Consider the following 13,526-nt stretch of genomic DNA (forward strand, 5'->3'; position numbering starts at 1 on the left):
CTTTGTCTGAGCGTAAGCAGCTTTGTCATGACACACATCAAACTTGTTCCTATTTAACTCCAGCCCAATTGCAGTTTAATATGGATGTTTTCTTTGATTTTCTATCTCCAGTGGATTCCTGCCGGAGTAAAAAGCTATTTTGGAGTCTTTTTCCTGGATCTGAAATTAGACACATTAGTCACGGCAACATTTCTGCAGTCCTCAAAAAGAAAGTCCAAAGAGCTTCGCGCTCGAGACGGCCTTTCTCAGAGTCTCTAATGTGTCACGTCAAATCCGCAAGGGATCGTGGGAATTCAAAATAGATTGCAGGCCAAGAAAAAGAAACATGACCATTGTTTCCTCATCAGCTGCCTGGAGATTGCGTAGAAGTTCATGTGGCGTCAATCAAATCAGAGCGGCCAAATAACAAGCCCGCTTGACTGGAGCTGAAGGAGGGGCTTCATTATATCTTTCACTGTTCATTTCATTCGTCCGCATTTACTTTCTGCTGGCGACATTACTCTAAAACAGCTGTGGAACCATATTTATTCACTGGGAAAAATAGATCAAATACATAAATGCAGTTCTTTTGAACTTTTTACTCCTCAAAAAATACTGAAAAAATGTATTATGGATTCCACAAAAATATTTAAAACAGTTATTTTAAATTGTAACTATATATATATATATATATATATATATATTATATATATATATATATATAAATAAAACAATACTTTTGATCAAATAAATGCAGTCTTGGTATATGTATATTATATGCATTCTGGATTAATAAAATGTCATCATTCCATTATTATTTTATATATACAAAATTTTGAATTTACAGTCGAAAAGACTATATTTTGATTTATGCCATTGTTGCTATAGGAAATTACACATACTACTTTAAAAAATACAAATACAAAATAATAATAATACTCTCTTAAAAAACATAGTATTCTCTCTCTCTCTCTCTCTCTATTATATATATATATATATATATAATGTGTGTGTATATATCATTTTTTTACAGTATTTTTGTCAAATAAATGCAATCTCTCTATATATAAAGATATAATACAAAAATGTAATATTTTATATATTTAAATATATATAATATAATTTTTTTTTTTTTTTTTTTTTTGTGGAAATAGTAATATTCCACAAAAATATCAATATGTTTTCCACAAAATATATATATATATATATATATATATATATATATATATATATATATATATATATATATATATATATATATATATATATATATATATATATATATATATATATAAAGTTATAAATATTTTTGTGGAAACAGTAATACAGTTTTTCAGGATTCTTTATAGTCAAACCAAAATTTATTCAGACACCTTGAACATTTCAATCATTAATACAGTTTATTCACTATAGTTTAAAATAAAAAGGTAATAAAATATGACAAGATCTCAGAGTTAAACTGTGTCAGAAAAAAATAATCTTAATTATGTCAGACAGCACTTAAGCAAAACATGGTCATACCCAATTTTTGGGTATAATATGTCACAGTTTACTTTATTTTGCTATCCTCACTTACAGAAATGAACGATAGTGTCCTGCACCCACTAGTAAAAATATATATAAAAAAAAATATAAAAAAATGTCTGAATAATTTTTGGTTTGACTGTATATACAGCTGTATATCTCATATCAAACTTGCCACTTTAAAAAGATACAAATACAAAATAATAATAAAAATGAAAAGAAAATCTCTTAAAAACACAGTATTGTCTTCAAAAGCAAAACTAAAGCAGTGTAAAGTGAAGTGGAGGAACTGGTTTGTACCTTGCCGAAGCGTGTGGAAAATGTCCCGGTGAGAAGTGAGTGGAAAATGATGATGGTCTCATCCAGGTCCCAAATAAACACTCTCTGTACACACACACACACACACGAGCACAAATATAATCTGCTTACTAGTCAAGAAAAGTATTTACTCCAAAACACTGCATAATATCTCAAAGTTGTGTTTATGTTAAAAATATGCTGATAATTGTAGTCAGTCACATCTCACAGCTGAAGGGCGGACAGGCAAACGCTCTATATATCAAACTACACACTACAGCTTCTCTGGTCTCGTAATCAAATACTTATGTTGATATTTTAATATACAATATATTGCAACAGCAACAGAGCTTTTTGTAAAGTATTTCAGTCTGCTGTTGTTCAAAGCACGCATGATTATGTATTATTTAACAGAATGTTCATACAGGTTTCGAATGCGTAAAAATGATGATAAAACATTTATTTTAGGTGGACTATGCCTTTAAATTCATTGTCTATTCCTCTGAGTTTTGAATTAGGTTGTTGCGAGACCTCATTGCAAAACTCGACTGTTGGATGTGAAAGTTATCCCTGCGGTGTGCAGCACAGGAATGTTAATGAAAGACATTGTGAAAGGGACACGGTGATCGCCAGCATCTGTACCTCAATGTCAGAGTCCAGAGGGGGTACGGGGTCATTGGCCCGCTTCCTGCCTCTCAGCTTCCCATCCGAGCTGCGTCTCGCCGGAGCGCCTTCCTGCTCCTTTCCTGGAGTTGGAGGACTCGTGGGAGCGTGGTACTCTGCTGTTGGACACACACATGTGATGACATGTCATATACACAGAGACATGCATCTAAAATATCTGAATACCTAAGCAAATGGTCTTTAAAGTTTTCAGTTAGCACCACTGTATTAAATACTGAAATACATCACACATAATAGAGTCAAACACAAACTTTTAAAAATAATACAGCATATTTTGTAGTATGTATTTAACATATTGAAACATATTTTGCTTTATATTCAAATTACATATATAGAGAGAAACATACTCAAACATTCAGATATTAAAGCAACTTTTTTTTAAAAGTCTTTGCCATTTTTTCCAAGTATATATATTTAAGTATTTTTAATAGCATTTTCATTAGTATTCCCTATTTATTAAGCTTTGCTTTATACTCACATTATTACATGCATAAGGAGACATAATAGTCAAAAATCTGGATATTAGAGCAACTTGAAAAGTTTTTTTAAAAGTTTTAACAGTTTTTACAAGTTGGCAGTATTTTAAAATATATTTCATGAAACTTTTTTAAGAAGTAGTATTTTAAGAAGTATTCCCCTATATATTGAACTTTATTCTATATATTCTTATTTATCAGCATGCATATTACTAGAATATATTTCTGTTTATTAATACTTATAAAGCACATTTTAATGCCTTATTCTGCATGACCATATTCTACATCATTTCTAAACTTAACAACTACCTTCTAACCTTATTAAACAGTATTGCGGCAAAAATCATAGTAAATAGTGAGAATTGGACCCTAAACTAAAGTGTGTTTATAGTATTTTCATAAGTATCCCCTATATATACTATAGCATGTTAATTTCTCACCATAGAGCTCACCTGTGTGGGATTCTGGGCTGTGATTGGTCGATACAGCAGGATGATCTGTGTGCTGATAGGGTATCGCCGTGGTGATGGCGGAGGGTGTGATATTGCTGGTGGTGATGTACGGGCTGTTGTAGTGCGTGTTGTAGTACGGCGAATATTGACTTTGGCTGTAGCTAGAATATGTTGAGAAATCCTGATGGACACAATGACATGAAAGAATAATCTCAGACAACTTTTTATTTCTCATTTTCTTAATTTAAGTCCATTACTGGACCATCTAAACCTTATTGTTGGTTCACTGATGGCTGTCTGATTCATATACCATCGCTACATTTTGGTAAAACAGTCCCATTAGTTAATGTTAGATGATGCATTAACTAACAATGAGCAAAACATTTGTTACAGTATTTATTAACCTTTGTAAATGTTAGTTAATAAAAATACAACTCTTCTTAGTTCATGATAGCTGATGTTTATTAATTAATATTAACTAATGTTAAAATAAATTCTTCCGAAGTTCTTTTCATTGTTAGTTCATGTTAATTAATGTTGACAAATAGAACCTTATTGTAAAATGTTATCAATTTTTTTTTTTTTTTAAATCAAGATACATTGACTTGAGAAGCAAAAAAACTAACAAACAAAAAGATCAAAATTAAGTGAGTAAACAATAAAAATCTGCAAATGGGGTAAGAAGAATTAACTTAATTCGAAGGAGAAACAAGATTATTTTTTTGACCCGACTGGCAGATATTTTATTCTTGTTTTAAGCAAAAACTTAATTTTCATAAGAAAACAAGACATCTTAAAGAATTAGTTCACTTCAGAATTCAAATTTCCTGATAATTTACTCCATGTCATCCAAGATGTCTTTCTTTCTTCATTAAGGTTTTTGAGGAAAACATTCCAGGATTTTTCTCCATATAGTGGACTTCACTGGGGTTCAACGGGTTGAAGGTCCAAATATCAGTTTCAGAGCAGCTTCAAAGAGCTCTACATGATCCCAGACGAGGAATAAGAGTCTTATCTAGCGAAACGATTGGCCATTTAAAAAAAAAATAAAAAATTATATACTTTTTAACCACAAATGCTCGTCTTGCACTGTTCTGCGATGCGCCACGCATTACGTAATCACGTTGGAAAGGTCATGCGACATCATTGTTTTATCTTTTTTTTTTTTTTTTGGTGTAAATTCCGTCTGACTTAGTCTTTGCACGTTTGCTTCGTAAACACTGGATCGGTACTTCCGCCTACATCACGCGTGACCTTTCCAACATGATTACGTAATGCGTGGCACATCACAGAGCAGTGCAAGATGAGCATTTGTGGTTAAAAAGTATCATTTTTTAATTTTTTTTTAGAAAATGACTGATCATTTCTCTAGATAAGACTCTTATTCCTCGTCTGGGATCATGTAGAGCTCTTTGAATTTGGACCTTCAACCCGTTGAACCCCAGTGAAGTCCACTATATGGAGAAAAATCCTGGAATGTTTTCCTCAAAAACCTGACATGAACATCTTGGATGACATGGGGGTGAGTAAATTGTCAGGAAATATTAATTCTGAAGTGAACTAATCCTTTTAGTCACTTTGCTTCTCAAGTAAATGTTTACTGAATTAAGAATGTTTAGATGTTTTTACTGGAAAACAAGACAAAAACACAGAGGAAGAACACCCTTTTTTTTGTAGTCATGGCTTCAATGAAACTATAATGTACTTTTGTAATTCTGATATACTGTAGCCATGTCATTTTTTGGCGAAGGGTACACAGTATATCCATCCAGGTCGTCTAGTCTCAAGGGTGGTTGTAGTGAAGGTGCTGCGTGATGCATTTTTCCTAATTTGACCCACCTGCTGTGTAGGACTGAATGGCGTTGAGCCTGTGATGCTGTTTGCACCCTGGAAAATTCCAGAAGAAATGCTGCTGCCTGGAAAAGAAGCACAAAGCTAGTTTAAGAGCGTACTTCGAGCTGACTGTGGTAAAGACTGGCCCTGACGCTCCAGAGATTGCGGTCCAACACAAACACGGCGCAGGAAACACGACAGGCAGCGGCCGAGGAACGGCTTGTGGACGGCTGGTGAAATATAGACACGTTTAAAGCGCTCAGAGAAAGTCTGCTTGATTTATGACTACGAAAACAGTTCAGGTGAGAAAGGGCAGCGTGGAGCCGAGAGTAAATCCGCTATCGGACTTGTCTTTCTCCAGACCCGTCTAGTTCCCTTTAGTCTGTCTCTTTCCCTTCATATCCCCGCTCGGTCTCTTTCTGAAACCTGCCCTAGATAAATGACTCTGTCAAAACAGCACGAAATCTCGAAGGAAGCAAACGAAAAGTCTTCAAAGGAGGAGGGAGAAGTGGGCGAACGCCGCGGCCGTGTTTCTGATTTTCTCCACAGCGGTGAAACGCGAGGACCTTTGGCACCCGGAGAAGGGTTATTTATTTCATGCTACAGCGGGTCTGCTGTTGGAATTCGCCTATAAATCAAACGAGACCGGCGAGATGTAGCGCGAGACGTAGTAACCGCGTTTTCCCAGACCCATTAGAAATCCATCCATTTCACGAGCGGACAATTTTACAGTAAATGATGTCTCGGGGTGCTTATGAATTACAGTAAATCACTATGATGCGTAATAGATTATATTATCTGCTAGAGCATTAATAACTCATTGATTATGCTAATTAGACAGACAGGAAGTAGATGTCATTGTGCATTGTGACTTTGTGTGTCTCAATGTCTGTGGAATATTTCACACACACACACACACACACACACACACCTTTACAAAAGTTTGGGATCAGTGAGATTTGTTAATGTTTTTGAAAGAAGTCTCTTATTCTCACCAAGGCTGCATTTATTTGATCAAAAATACATTAAAAATTGTGAAATATTATTGTAATGTAAATCAGCTGTTTTCTATGTGAATATATAGTAAAATGTAATTTATTTCTGTGATCAAAGCTGCATTTTCAGCATCATTACTCCAGTCTTCAGTGTCACATGATCCTTCAGAAATCAGTCTAATATGCTAATATGCTGCTCAAGAAACATTTCCGATTATTATCAACGTTGAAAATAATTGTGCTGCTTCATATTTTTTGTGGAAAGTGTTTTTTTTTTCTTCTTTCAGGATTCTTTGATGAATAGAAAGCTTGATTAATGCTATTTATTTGAAATATACATCTTTTTTTAACACTATAAATGTCATTTTTGATGAATAAAATATCAATTTCTTTCCCAAACCTTTGAATGCTAGTAGTGAAAATTCTGTATTCATTTACTCACCTTCATGCCGTTCCAAACGAATATGATTTATACTTTCTATCGTGGAACACAAATAAAAGATATTTTTAGAGACTTTTTAGTGAATTATGTTTTAAATCCAGTTATTTTAGTATTATTTATATACTATCATAGTTTTTATTCATATTTTGAATGGGCCTTTGTCTATTCTTTATATTTAATTTAATTTTTGGTTTAATTTTTTGTCATTTTGTTATGTGCATTTGTCAAATTTAGTTTTTTTACTTAGCTGTTTTTAAAATAAATATTACCAATTAGGTTTAATTTATTATTTCAGTTTTAGTTCAATATTTTATTTTATTTTTTTCCCCTCTGGTTAGTAATTTTAGTGCTTCAACTAAAACTTAGTTGCAAAGGCAACATTTCTAATTGTTGTTTTTTTTATCTAATATTTGTATTTTATTTCAGCTTTATCTCAATTAACAAAAATGTATTTTAATAGTTGATAACCCTGCCTCACACAAAGCTGTTATATGGTTTTAGAAAACTTTTGGTTACACTTTTTTTCGATAGTCCACTTCAGACATTTTACTAACTATAAGTAACTTTGCAACTCAGAGTATTAGCAGACTGTTAGGTTAGGGTTTGGGTTGGTAGAATAAGTTGACATGTAGTTACTTACAGTCAGTAGAATGTCTAAAGTGGACCATCAAAATAAAGTGATACCTTTATATACTACATTTATGTTGCTCTTTTGTCCTTTTAGTTTGTTGACAGCCTGCAGCCAATATATGCTTTCACTGCATAAAAAAAAAAAAAAACACCTCCAATTTTCTTCAAAGCATTTCCTTTTGTGTTCCACAGAAGAAAAAACGTCATGCCGGTTTGGAGCGACATGCGGGTGAGTAAATGATGATGACACGTCAACGATTCTATTCCTTTAAACCTGAAAACGTGCCTAGTGCCACTTCACCTTTGACCTTGACCGAGAACGGTCAATTTCACACTGCGGTGGCAAAATCAGGACTGCGGGCAGAAGAGGGGTGACTGACTGCGATCCGACGCTCAGATCCCGTCTGACACTCACTCCCACGCAAACACGCTCCTCCAATGGCCAGCGTGTTGTGGAGGGGAGCGGAGAAAGGTTCTGACCTCCTGAGAGAACCAGAGAGACGCCTGACGCCAGACCCCAGACCGCGGATAATGGGGAACAGGTGTGTGTGTGTGTGTGTGTGTGTGTGTGAGAGATCGACTGTAGACGGCACCTGAAAAATCTGTGTGTGTTTGTGGGGATTTCTAATTATCCACCAAACAAAGATGTTAAAAAACATGTGTATTTGTTTATAGCTATAGGCAATATCAGCAAAACATATTATAATATTCTGGTTGATAATATTTATTAAGTGACTTTTGGGATATTCTGTCAATCATGTTTGTAAAATGATGCTAAACTGTAAAATCGATTGTTCGGTGAGCAATTTCTGTGCTAGTTAGTCTCAATTTTTTTTCCTCTGTCATAGTCCTGATCTCCATGTCTGGGTTATTTTCTGTGATAATGACAAGCTGTCTGTTAATTATTTCTTAAATCTAATGACATACACTATGGTTTATTATTTTATTTGTTTTTAAAGAATTTAATACTTTTATTCAGGACACATTAAATTGATCAAAAGTGACACTAAAGATATTTATAATTTAAATTTATTATAAATTTATAAAGATTTCTATTTCAAATAAATGTTGTTCAGAAATCTATCACAGTTTCCACATAAAATGTGACTGTTTTCATCATTGATAAAAATCAAAAATGTTTCTTGAGCAGCAAATCATCATATTAGAAGATTTCTGAAGGATCATGTGACACTGAAGACTGGAGTAATGATGCTGAAAATTCAGCTTTGATCACAGGAATAAATTACATTTTACAATATATTCAAATAGAAATTAGTTAATTTAAATTGTAAAAATATTACAATATTTTTACTGTATTTTTGATCAAATAAATGCAGCCTTGGTGAGCAGAAAAGACTTATTTCAAAGACATTAAAAAAATCTTACCAACCCCAAAATTGTGAACTGTAGTGTACACATTTTTGGAAAAATCATTCAAAAACTAGATAATAAACCAATCCAAGTTCTAAAATACCATATAGATAAGATGCGGCTGTGACACTGACCGTGTGTGGGGTAGCTGTACAGCGCCTGACCGGGTGGCGTCCCGCCGAAATTCGACGTGTATCCCAGCAGACTGCTCTGACCTGGAGAATGACTCAAACCCTCTTCTGTTTTAATATCTGATCAGGTGAGAGAAAGAGATATGCTCAGCAGTCAAATCAGCTGTGATGAGCACTACTTAGGGTGCTTGTGAAGTGAGCACTCACTGTAGGACGTCATGCTGTAGCCCTGTGTGTGATGTGTGTACGGTGTGTAAGGGCCCGTCGGCTGTAACGCCGGGCTGTACTGCGTCTGTCCGTAAGCAGCCATGACTGTTCTGAGGACAGCTGGTCTGTGAAAACAAAAAGCTGCAGTTAGAGAAACCCAATCTTTACAATAAACAGGCAACATCTTTCTATTGTAACGTTAGTTTAAATTTTTTTGTTTAAAGTTTTAGTCATTTTGTTGTGTGGTTTTGCGATTTTTATTATTATAGTTTTTATTAATTTTTATTCTAGCTTTAGTACATCAAATTGAAGTAATATAAGTTTAATAAGTTTTTTTTTTAATTAAAAAACTATATAGTAATATTTTATTTTTAGTAAACATTTATTTTTTATGGTTTTAGTTTACTACTGTATAATAACCCTGTCTCAAAGTCTATTACTAAAATTACTAAAAGAAAATAATTGTTTATGTAAATGTTAAGGAATCGGAATCATTAATGGAATGGAATCTGTGAACACATGACTCTCTAAATGAATCATATGAGCTGATTTGAGGCTGATTCATGATCAATTCATCAAAAAGAACTGCTTCATGAGAGTCATTTGTTTATGAATCAGACTATACCAGTTGTGCTGTCTGTTGAAATTTGTCTAAATTTTATTAATTCTTCAAAAGTACTAAACAAATCATTAATGAAATCATAAAAGAATCTGAATTATTAAGTGGATTCCAATTCAAGAGAATTGACTTGTATGAGCAGGTTATTTTTAATGAATCAGATGTATGAACTGGTCTCAAACTCATGAGTTATCAATTCTTAAAAAGTACTAAAAGAATCATTAATGGAATCCAATCTGTGAACACATGACTCTTATGCAATCAAATGAATCATATGAGCCAATTTGAGGCGGATTCATGATAAATTAATCAAAAAGAACCACTTCATGAGAGTCATTTGTTTATGAATCAAACTACACTAGTTGTGCTGTCTGTTCAAATTCGTCTCAAAAGTTTGCTATCAATTCTTCAAAAGTACTAAACAAATCATTCAAAGAATCTGAATCATTAAGTGGAATCCAATTCAAGAGAATTGACTCGGATGAGGGTTATTTTTAATGAATCAGACGTATGAATTGGCCTCAAACTCATGACTCAAAAGTGCTAAAAGAATCGTTAATTGAATCATTAAGGAATCAAAATCATTAAGTGGAATCCAATGCAGGAACGTATGCGCTGGTTCTTTATAATAAATTGGACAAACAAATGAGTCTCAAACTCAGTTATTTTTCCCTTATTGTGGAACTGGAAATCTTTAAATTCCCCACAATTTTTGATTCTCATCTCTTATTGTATTGTTTAAGACAAGGTTTTTATGTATGTTTGTCTACATTTGATCAATTAAAATTCACTAACAAAATTCTCCACATATCAACAGTAAAAGTATATATCATTTGTCGCCTTGAAGTGAATGTTTTGCAATTAATTTGTACCCAAATTTGTTCTTCTCATTAAAAATTATGGGCTTAGACAAGTTTAAAGCTGTTATTTTATACAGTTTTGCTTCTAAAGTAAATGTATCTTGAGGATGATGATGACTTTTTTATTGGATAAAAAAAGACTACCGATTGAAAAGATAATTTTTGCAGTGTATAAGTGAAGCCCAGTGTCTTTATTCGAACAGCAGTGGGTAAAACTGTATGTCATATCACTCACATGGCCTGAAATCGTTGCCCGATGTGAAGGTCGAGTGGCTCCTGCATGTGAACGAAAGAAACATATTAAACATTTTATATCTGAGTCAGCATGAATGCACTAGAGGAAGTTCATTAAATCCAAACTGTAAAGTGCGAAGTTCATCCAGACCTGTCTGTGTCTGTCGTTGTACTTCCGCCTGCACACGTTCAGCTGTCAGCTCTCCTGAAAAATGACAGACCTGTTTGTTAGGAATACGTGACCTAAAAAGCACATCGGGCTTCGGTCCAACAGCACGCATCTCGAAAGTAAAATACGAAGAAGTACCCAGAACATAAAAACGCACAAAGCGCAATTCATGTCTAATCGTGCCTTACGCGGGGGAAAAAAAAAGGTGAACGGACAGTATTTCTCAATGACGAGGCACCTGCGGTTTCCAAAAACACACATAATTAGAATTGTGAGATACAGACAACAGTGAAACGCTTGTTTGTTTAAACCGGCTCGGTAGGACTGTGTTCCTGGAACAGAACAATGCCTAACCTGCTTTTTGAACCTGGCATAATTTGGCAAAGTAAACCGCAGGCAGCAGTTCAGGACGGGGGGAAAGCGGTGGTTGTTCTTGCACCTGAAATGTAAGAAATGCAACTGTCCCTGTTCTGAGCTGGTGGTGTCAAGGTGCGGTAAACGCATGTGGGTAGTTTGCATGAATACAAATGAGAGAAGATACGGGTGAAACACCACCAATAACCTTGTTTGTTGACCATTTTTTTTGCTAACCCAGAGGAATTTTATTGCTCAGAGGTTCATTTAAGTTTCAACTGTGCCAACTCAAGTCACCTCTATAAATATTTATGATTATACAGCGCTTCCCTGGTGAAAAATAAATATAATCAAATGTATTTGAAATGCATTTATTTCATGCTAAGTATACTACTACCCTGCAATTGGTATACTAACCTGGTATACTTAAAGTCTGCTAAATCAGAACAATTAATTTTGTACTTAATGCACTTTAATTGTGCGGAAGTAGTGCTGAGGTTCAACTAAAGACAATTTGATTGTGCTAAAGTGGAACTATTGCAAGTATACTTTAAATATCTTACATTTAAAGACTGATATTATACAGAGATCATACAATCCTTATCAATATTGACATTAAAACACATTTTAGGCTTAATATTATGAAATGTGCACACAAATAGTACTTCAAATAAAGTTTAATTATAATTTTTATATCCGTAAGTCTCAAGCGATATGTCAGTAAATATATTTGAACAAAGTATGAAATAAATGTATTTTAAATATATATCTTTTTTACTTGGGTGTTTATACACTAAAAAAATGATGGGTTAAAAACAACCCAAGTTGGGTTGAAAATGGATAAACCCAGCAATTGGGTTGTTTTAACCCAGTGGTTGGGTTAAATGTTTGCACAACATGCTGGGTAGTTTTATTTAACTCAACTATTGTTTAAAAATGACTATATCTGACTTAAAATTAACCCAAAATAGGTTGGAAATTAAAAATCAGACACATAATTACTAGAGCCAACAATAATAATCAAAAGGTGAACATTTATTAATAAACAATTTAATACATGTTTATTGTTTAATCATTAAACATATTAATAAATGTTAATTTCCAACATATTTTGGGTTCATTTTAAGCAACAATACAGTAATTAAAAAAAAAAAAAATGGATTAAATAAAACTACCCAGCAGGCTGGGGCAAACGTTTAACCCAACCGCTGGGTTAAAACAACCCAACTGCCTGGTTTGTCCATTTTCAACCCAACTTGTTGTTTTTAACCCAGTGTAGTGTGATTATTCAGCTCAATTCAGTTCAGTTCAATAACTTCATCACTTATGAAAAGAGTTTAACTATAAGCAGCTCTACAGAAGACAATAGTGTCATTATTCAGTTTAGTTTAGTCTAGTCTTTATCTCAGACACAAACAGACAGAGCTATAAAATCAATGTGGATTGTAGCTCAGATCACTTGATGAGGATTGTTTGAATTTGCATTGAGATCTCTGACTTTTGATTGTGATATGACTCCAACTTCCCATTGGAAACGTGTCGAGACAGAAAACCTTGCTTGTATTTGAGTAAAGTCTGTATTTGTTCTCTTGCTGCTATCTAGAACTTATTTGCTTAATGTTTGAGAAAAATACTGCGGTATCAGAATAAATATGCCATGACGTCAAGACCCGGTCCACATCTTAGTCTAAGACACGCGCTTGCCGTAAGGTCGCTTCTGACAAAATAGAAGCACAAAGATGTCGTCTTCCTCTAAACTTCTCCCTCAGGGCTCCTCCATCTGTCGGCCGCTGATGCGAGCAGCTGCTGTCAGGAGCAAAGATGGAAAGGAAGGGGAGCGAAAAGGTGAAATAAGACCTAAAACGAGAGCTTTCATACAGTCGCACAAGAGTGGGCATGTACATGTGTGATTTACATCACAGATCGCGACATGTCTGATCTTTTTTTAATTAATCTGACAGTTCAGACAGCAGCGAGGTGAGCCGTGTTTTGGCGGCTGCGGTTGGGGCGGCACCCAGAAAATGTTTAAAACAAACAAAGACAATGTCTCGCTACAGCTCACTCTGTTTTCTCAGTAAACAGTTGCGACACTACTGTACGCCGTATTTAAGATTGAAGAAAACATATCATGTGACTGTTATAACGACAGCTAAGCTGCAATAATTCCATCACTCGATGTGTTAAAGGTGAAACTTTTTCCAAAGAAATGGATGGCATGAATGATCATGTGATGGTATTTGAATGTTTTTTTAATGGATGCTAATGAGCA

The 13,526-nt window shown here is 34.2% G+C and overlaps 1 protein-coding gene across 1 annotated transcript in view; it reads right to left on the reverse strand.

The window, feature by feature from the left end:
• eya2 (EYA transcriptional coactivator and phosphatase 2) overlaps positions 1-13,526 on the reverse strand; it is a 48,220-nt gene that overhangs the window by 18,565 nt on the left and 16,129 nt on the right. Inside the window, exons 2-9 of the mRNA XM_048198615.1 lie at positions 10,886-10,939; positions 10,736-10,776; positions 9,022-9,146; positions 8,818-8,934; positions 5,252-5,328; positions 3,413-3,593; positions 2,443-2,582; positions 1,804-1,887 (exon numbers count right to left, since the gene is read on the reverse strand). Coding sequence (XP_048054572.1) covers positions 1,804-1,887; positions 2,443-2,582; positions 3,413-3,593; positions 5,252-5,328; positions 8,818-8,934; positions 9,022-9,124 — 702 coding nt within the window. The 5' untranslated portion in view covers positions 9,125-9,146; positions 10,736-10,776; positions 10,886-10,939. The remainder of the gene's footprint in view (positions 1-1,803; positions 1,888-2,442; positions 2,583-3,412; positions 3,594-5,251; positions 5,329-8,817; positions 8,935-9,021; positions 9,147-10,735; positions 10,777-10,885; positions 10,940-13,526) is intronic.

The sequence above is a fragment of the Megalobrama amblycephala genome, linkage group LG8 (assembly GCF_018812025.1).
Source record: "Megalobrama amblycephala isolate DHTTF-2021 linkage group LG8, ASM1881202v1, whole genome shotgun sequence".
Classification (NCBI taxonomy): domain Eukaryota; kingdom Metazoa; phylum Chordata; class Actinopteri; order Cypriniformes; family Xenocyprididae; genus Megalobrama; species Megalobrama amblycephala.